This window comes from Apis dorsata, unplaced genomic scaffold (genome assembly GCF_000469605.1).
Source record: "Apis dorsata unplaced genomic scaffold, Apis dorsata 1.3 scaffold_416, whole genome shotgun sequence".
In the NCBI taxonomy this organism is placed as follows: domain Eukaryota; kingdom Metazoa; phylum Arthropoda; class Insecta; order Hymenoptera; family Apidae; genus Apis; species Apis dorsata.
Genome location: NW_006263671.1, coordinates 720,596 through 728,980, shown reverse-complemented (window position 1 = coordinate 728,980; position 8,385 = coordinate 720,596). Strand labels below are relative to the sequence as shown.

Sequence of the window (8,385 nt, the reverse complement as noted above, 5' to 3'; positions counted from 1 at the left end):
TCCTTTTTTTTTTTTTTTTTTTTTCTATTGCGACGTAAATTTATATCGCGAGAGAAAGAGAAAAATGTATATTTGCGACACAAGGTGTACAACGGCGCATATACATTTAATTGGCCAAAGTGATAAGGCGCCAGTTGCACCGATAAGCACCGGTTAATTCGATCGGTCCAGTTAACATTTTTCTTACTTTCCTTCCTTATCGCGCGATCTTTAGTGCAACCACTGATCTTTCGAGTATGATTTCGCTATTAGTTTCGTGCAAGATAGATGTTGATATAAGAATTATTTATTAAAGTGTAAAAGTCTTTCGTGCGTTAAGAATTAAGGAACATACGTATTTTTCGTATATCACGTTGGATTTAAAATACGATGCATAATAAAAAATATAAAAATCATTGAATCGTCATTGAACGAATACAATTTGTTAATACGAAGGGAAAGAAAATTATTCCTTTCTTTAATTAAATAGATTCTTTCCTCCTATTTAAATTCCAATTTAAATCACTATAGAAAGTGAATTATTCTTCAACTTGGGATCCAAAAACTAAGGTTAGGTTTATTAAGGTTTAAGAGAAATTCCTTTCCTGAGTAAAAAAACGTAATAAAGAATCGCCTTTATTTTTGTATCTTTCCACGTTTAGATTAGAAATCAGGCGATGTCGCTTATGCATGCAAGAAGAAGTTAAAATCCCGTATATCGGCATATATTACAGGAGGTGCGTGACGAGTAAGCGAGTAGAAAGGAGGGGGAGGTGTAAAACACAGGGTAGTTGTCCTGCGAACGTTCTGCGACAAGCGTAGTAGCCAAGCGGTCTGGTTAAAAGGCAACGAATGCCATACAGACGGGATGCCGCAGTGATTTACATATCGGGGTATATACACGGTATTCACGTGTGGAGAAAACGTGTGTGGAGTTTGTAGTACGCACAGGAGGAGGGGGGAACGGGAGGGAGGGTAGGATCGGATAGGTAGGTTTTCCCGAAACACTCTACTCTCTCTCTCTCTATCTATCTATCTCTCTAATCGATCCTTACCGAAATTCATTTGTTTCGAATTCAAACCTCATACATATTCAGCGTGACAACCGGCGATAAATGATCGCCGTGGATTACACAATGCGAAGCAGGGAAACACGAATCTGCGTATTTCGTGACAGACGGGAGCTTGAACGGGAAAGAAGAGAGAGAAAGAAAGTAGGTGACGCTTTTCAACTTCTCTCGTTCGATTCCGCGTGGTTTTTTCGTGGGATAAATAATAATATTTTTAATTTTAAGAATTTTATTACTTTATTATATTCGATCTTTTAGTTTTTTACGAAATTTCTGATTCTGATTCGACGACGCGAGAGGGCAGGAGTCTCGATGGAAAATTTTGCTCGCTAGCGAACTCTATAGTCTCGGTTTTGGGATCAGATCGAATGGCCGCGTAATTAACTTCGATAACTTCGAGTATATCGCTCACAGGATCGACGTAATAATGTCAATTAAAGTGGATTGCCGTCAGTCATGCAGCTCGAAGTAAGAAGAACGGAAAACAACAAGCATCTAAGAAAAAAAAATTGGAACGAGAATATCGAAAAAATTTACGAGCTTAAAAGGGATTTATCGTCGCAAATATTTTCCATCCACCTTTCTCACTTCCCTTCCGTTCCCCTTCGCCGAGCACATGCAATTAATCTGCAACCAAGCATGCAATACGTTGGTCGGCTCAAAAACCGATAAGAAGAAAATGGCGATATTTGGTTCACCGAGATTATTTATCGAAACCCTTTTTTCTTTCCTGTCATGCGTTCCTTGAATTATTCTCGCGTGAAACATTTAAAAAAAGAAAAAGAAAAAGAAACGCAACGACGATCGCGTTTTATGTAACAACGATTTTAAGAAAGGTATTCTTCGTAATTTCGTGATGTATGTAGGCCAGATACGTGCAAGTTTCTGTCTGCCGTTCGAGTTCGTGACATATCACGTTGGAGGGTGGCTGACACGAATTTTAGACTACTCGACAATTATTTCTTACGTGAACGTAAGAAGTTAGCTATAATATCGTTTATGAACTTACAGAGAACGTAAAAACGTGTGCACGGTCGGTAAGTGTAACCGACAGGAGGAGGGGAGAAAGAAAAGAGGACTCGTTATCGCGGCGAAGTCAGGCGCGATATGAAAATGAAGAACAAAGTTGGAACGTGCGTGACGGATCGTCCCCACGTTTAACATGCCATAGGTGATTAAAAAAGAAACAATCGCTGGCGATCGTTCAGCCGCACGTGAAACACTGCTTGAAAGACAGGTATATATTGGTTTTTATTGCTAACTTATATGACGACCGTGGAATTAATCACAGTACAATCAATAATATAAAAAAACGGTGTATAATTCTAGATAGAAATCTTTGTAATGATAAGGCAAACTAATAACGTAAGTTATATTTTTTTTAGAAAAAAGAAAAAGTTTAATCTTTGTAATTTGTAATTTGATACGTTATTTACTTTTTAATGACTAGGCTAAATAATTGGGAAGGAAAATAAATGAGAGTAAAAGGTTGGAGAGGAAACAAAAAAATAAAAAACGTTTGCGAAATAATACTGCGCACAGAGACTGAGCAACGGTTAAGCAGTGACGGAGACATCGATGCCCGATTGGTCATTTGTTCCACGTCACTGTCACGTGTCCAAATCTTTCGATCGCTCGATCACTCGATATATCGATGGCATCGAGTTTCGACAAACGCTTGTCACGTGTGTATATTACGTACGTATTGCTACGGGGAGTTTGCAGTAGTAATAAACTGTTACTTCCGACCGCAGTAGTAACGCCGTTGCGAGAGACGGTCAGAACATATAATTGATTGCATTAACTCACAGCCGGCTATAATCGACGCTATATCTTCCTCGCCGCTTCCATTATCCCGAAACATTAATTTTTCATAGTGCCATACCTCTTTATTCTGTGCCATTATTTCGTTACAATTTGCAATCGTATAAATTACTTAAATCGTAACCGTCATTGCTCCCACCGTTTAAATATTTACATCGTTACGTTTTGCAGGAAAAAGGAGTGAAATTTTGTCAGTTTGCCTGCCGTCAAGAAACGACGGAACGCAGTTTGTGAATTGTCCGTGTGAGAACCTGTTTATTGATCCCTTGCGGGGCTGACCAACGGTCAATGAGATACGGTCTCTCTCTCCCTTGCTACCTGCCCTACGACTCGAGAGCCCTGCATCGGTCTCCTTAACGGAAATACGAACCTATTCTCCCTCCCCACCATTAACCCTCACGCTACATCGTGATTCATGCGTCTTCAGAGAAATTACACACACACACACATATATATATATATTCTTATATTATATTATATTACATATATTATTATATTATATTATATTATATATTATATATATATATTCAAAGAATTAAAAAAAAATTGATTAAATTTTACAGAGAGGATCTAATAAGGATAAAAAATTGTACACACACCCAGAAAGGGGAATCAACGAACAAATTATCCAAATTATCCAATCCTTGGTTTTTAATCTAAGATCAGAAGAGGGATAAGTTTTTTTGGCGTATAAGTAAATTGAAGTCATGAACGAGGTGAAGAAACCGAGGAATCCATTTTAAAGATACAATCGTTATACGAAGAAATGATGTATCGGTAATTTGGAGGAGGAGGATGCGAGTGTGCAGACGAGTGGGAGACGATAATGAGCAAAATATATAGGATATGCGTACTGTGAGCGAGAGAGAGAGAGAGAATGGAAACAGAAGAGGGTGGACTGGTGCGCAACCGCAAACCGCCAATTGGCCAGCCCTCTTTTCACCCCTCTCTCTGGCCAACCCTGTAGCGACACTTGCTCCACCACTCTTCGCTCCCATCCCTACCACGAAATCGCGGATTCACATACACGAGACGTCCATCTTCCGTGCCACGTGGCTTTGGTAAACAATAGTCGAATTACACTGACATCAGAAATTCCACGATTCCGCGTTAAACAACATCACGATATCGATCATACATCCCTTTATATTTCCCTTTCAATTTTAATACGAATTTTTCGTCGTATTAAATTAATCTTAATCATCATTGATCAAATCTATCTCTCTTGAGATATACACGGGTCAAGGTAAGGCCTTATCATTCTGTTCGGATATTATTGGTGGTGGCGAGAATGTATAATATAGGATATATGGGTCATGGGTGTGTGATTCTGGATCGGCATGCAAATAGGATTATACGTATATATATATATATATATATATAAGCTTTGACCACTTTGCCGGATTAAGGGTTGACCTGATACGAGACCACGATCGAAATAACGGGATCGTACACAAGGCGGGAAGCTAGAAACTGCGACGATATTGTATATCTGATATATATATGGTCACACCTTAAAAGTTGGAAATCAGATTGGGGCGTGGGCCAGCCCTCGTGACGCAACGATAAACGATATCCAATTCTTCTTATCGGCACCTTCATAAAAATAATGAGAACACCCTCCAGGTGAATCGAACCGAAAGGTTTTCCCGTTAATTGGATCGTTTTTTTCCAATCCACTCCTTTCTTTTTTAAAATAACTTGTGTACATCACACGATCCACGTGTTGTGATAATTGATAAGGTAAAGCGAAATAATAATTTCATGTAATACTAAGAAATAATTATTTCTCTTACTTCTTTTCTCTCTCTCTCTCTCTCTTTTTTTTTCTTTCTCTTTTCAGGTAGATTGATGTTGCGTGCGGCCTTCTTAAACATCTGATCTGGGCCAGATACACACAAAAGTATTGTCAAGAACAATACACGCGGTTTTGTTAATAAATCGCTTTTAATCAGCTTACTTAAACCGCTCCCCTTTTGCTTAACTCCTTTTATAAATTGATATTATATTCATACGTATGCGCAATTAATTGTATGTATGTCACACGCGGCAACAGCGCATTCATTTGTGGAAAATGGCGTTACTTTCCTCGCGGTGCACAGGTTGTTGTAGCTCATGAATATTAAGTATTACGCGTGTATAAGTGTGCATATATACATCTCTCTGGTTCTCGTTTTAATTATATATACGACGGCCACTCCCAAGTGAAAGATATTTACTTTTCGCAAGTCCTTGCTGAATTATCGCCGGCCTCTCTAATGAGATTGGCTCAATAGGGGAGGGGGGAGTTGTTACCATACGAGAGATTCGATCTACACACACATACACACACGCGATGCCTTAAGGACCTTATTTCTTCTTCGTGCAATGTATCAGATCGAACGACCCAGTTTTTCCAATTTAAACAATCTTTCCCTCTTTCCTTAATCTTAAACACCATAATATTTTTTTCGTCGATGGTGTTGCCAACAATTTTCAACAAGGTTTAAGATTTTATCTGAGCGTGTATTATCGATATTTATAAATAGAAACCACTCTCTCGCTCACCTTGAACGTTTTGTAGCTGGATACGACGTACGAGGCGCCGTCCTCGAGCTCGTCCAGGGTGAGCTTCCTGTCACCGTCCATGGAGAAGATGTGTCGCGCCCCTCTCGGCAGATCCATCCGCAGGGACAGCCTGTCCAGCAACGCCTCCAAGGAGCCGATGTCCCTTCCCGGTTTGAACCTTGGTACAAAAATATATATATATATATATATATTTATATATACTTTATTAAATCATCATCGTATCTTCGTAACAATAAGAAAGAAACAATTACAAAATTCTTTTTAGTTTTACGAAAGGTTTCGAGATGATGAAACGAAATCGAAATCGAAAACGACGTTGATATAGTGGATCGTGGATCCCATTCATATCGGGCCAAAATCAAGGTCGAAAGGGTGGAGAGTCCGCCACCTGCAGGTGCAAGGGTGAGCGAAAGGAAGATCTGAAGGTAAAGAGAAAGAGAGAAAGAAAAGAAGAGGAGGAAGAAAGGGGGATTTACCTGAACTCGATACCAGGAAAATATGGGTCGCCATTTTTATAGAACGTGACTCTCCTGGCTCTCCAATAACCGAGGTTGTTGTATCTCGCGGGAGCCGGCTCGTGTCGGCTCTTAGGCCTGGTTAGCTCCGGCTGCTCCGGAGGCGGCATGCGGGGACTGGAGGGTCTGCTCTGCCTCCAAAAGCCGGCCATGCCGCCTCCACCCCCACCATCGCTCGCCACAACACCGCCACCGACCGCCTCCTGCGCCGTTCCACCCTCCACTTCCACGTCCTCCTCCTCCTCCTCCTGCTCCTCCTCCTCGTCGCTGCCTCGAGCGCCTCCACCAGGCATCGTCGAAGCCTCCGCGGGCGCCGTCGACACCGCCGCCCCTACTACGCCGCTAGGTGTAGTTACTGAACCGGTTGATTCCTTTCCACAGTTCTCGTTCTTCACCTCTCCCTCCTGCCCCTCCTTGTTCATTACACCTGTTCATAAAAGGGAATGTAGTGAATTTTCTTCCCCCTTCTCTTCTGTTAATAATCATTTCAATTGAAATTTTCTCTTTCCAACACCTTCTCTTTTAAAAATCCTGTTTTTAATATATATATTTTTTCCTTTTATCTCTGTTTAATTTATAACTACAATTTATGGTTTCATGAATTTCAAGCAGAGCAAGATAAGATTAATCTTTCTTCTGTTTCAGAAATATTTTCTTCTCCTCTATTGTTAATATAATAATCATTTCAATTGAAACAAATTTTGAAAGAGAATTTTCCCTTTCCAAAAATCCTGTTTTTAACTTTATATATATATATATATATATATTTTATCTCTGTTTAATTTATGGTTTCATGAATTTCAAGATAAGATTAATCTTCCATCTGTTTCAGAAATATTTCCTTCAATTGAAACAAATTTTGAAAGAAAATTTCAAATTTTCCCTTTCCAACGTCTCCTCTTTTAAAAATCCTACTTTTAGCTTCATATATATTTTCCTTTTATCGCTATTTAATTTATAACATTATAATTATAATTTATGGCTTCAAGCAAAGCAAGTTAAGATTAATAAGATTAATCTTTCATCTGTTTCAGAAATATTTTTTTCCCTTCTCTACTGTTAATATAATAATCAGTTCAATTGAAACAAATTTTGAAAGAGAATTTCAAAATTTCTCTTTCCAATGTCTCCTTTTCTAAAAATCCTGTTTTTAGGTTCATGTAGCTTCATATATATATATATATATATTTTCCTTTTATCTCTGTTTAATTTACAACGTTATAATTATAATTTATGGTTTCATGAATTTCAAGCAGAGCGAGATAAGATTAATCTTTCATCTGTTTCAGAAACAAGGATCATATTTTCTTCCCCCTCTTCTGTTAATATTCATTTCAATTGAAACAAACTTTGAAAGAGAATTTTCCAACATCTCCTCTTTTAAAAATCCTACTTTTAGCTTCATATATATATATCTTTTATCTCTGTTTAATTTATAACATTATAATTATAATTTATGGCTTCATGAATTTTAAGTAGAGCAAGATAAAATTAATCTTCCATCTGTTTCAGAAACGGGGTATTTGCAGGTCGTAAGAGTATACCGCCTTTTTAACCCTCCTTTGCACTCCAGGCCTTCGCTCGAACCAGCAACTCCAGGCTCAGGCTCATAAGATAAGATTACACCTCATAAGATTATGCGTAAAGAACTTAGGAAACGATATATGAAACTATTTATGAAAAACTATTTATTAAACTATATATTTAATTATTTATAAAACGATACTCTAAAAAAATCAAACATAAATAAATATTGTCGTCGTTCAAATTGCCAATCCTCCATAAGAATGGAGAGTCATCGCTAGAGTCAACTCAAGTGGTGACCGTTGGAGAGCAAAGGGTTAATAAGGACGATCTGTCTGATGCGAATCTGCGAGATAATTATCTCTCTCTCACCTGGCACCGAGCTGGTGGTTGGGCCGGCTCCACCACCAGCCTCGCTGCCGCCACCCACACTTCCGTCGCTCGCTGCCTCCTCGACCTGCCCCAGGCTGGAGCCGGCACGCAAACTCGACTGATTTTCAACGGCGATCATCGGCGCAAGGCCGCCACTTTCTGCCTTCTCTCTCTCTCTCTCTCTTTCTCTCTCTTCCTTTTTCTCTCTCTCCGCCTTTTTCACCGACGATCCTGTGGAAGAAAAAAAAAATATTTTTCTTTCATCCCAATTTCTTTTTTTTTTTTTTTGTGCTTTCAAATTAATGGACCATAGAATCCATTAATAGAAAAAAAAAAAAGAAACATTTTTCTTTCATTCCAATTTTTTTTTTTTTTTTTTTAGAATGTGCTTTCAAATTAATGGACAATAGAAGGAAGAAAAAAAGAGACATTTTTCTTTCATCCCAATTTCTTTTTTTTTTTAGAATGTGTTTTCAATTAATGGACAATAGAAGGAAGTAAAAAAGAAACATTTTTCTTTCATCCCAATTTCT

The 8,385-nt window shown here is 38.5% G+C and overlaps 1 protein-coding gene across 1 annotated transcript; it reads right to left on the bottom strand.

Moving 5' to 3' along the window:
• Positions 1–5,381: 5,381 nt before the first annotated feature.
• LOC102678216 (echinoderm microtubule-associated protein-like CG42247) lies at positions 5,382–7,991 on the bottom strand. Its single transcript, XM_006619584.1, has 3 exons — positions 7,853–7,991; positions 5,918–6,383; positions 5,382–5,598 (listed from the first exon to the last, which is right to left on the bottom strand). Exons 1-3 carry the CDS (start codon positions 7,989–7,991, stop codon positions 5,382–5,384), a joined length of 822 nt encoding a protein of 273 aa, XP_006619647.1.
• Between the last annotated feature and the right edge of the window lie 394 nt (positions 7,992–8,385).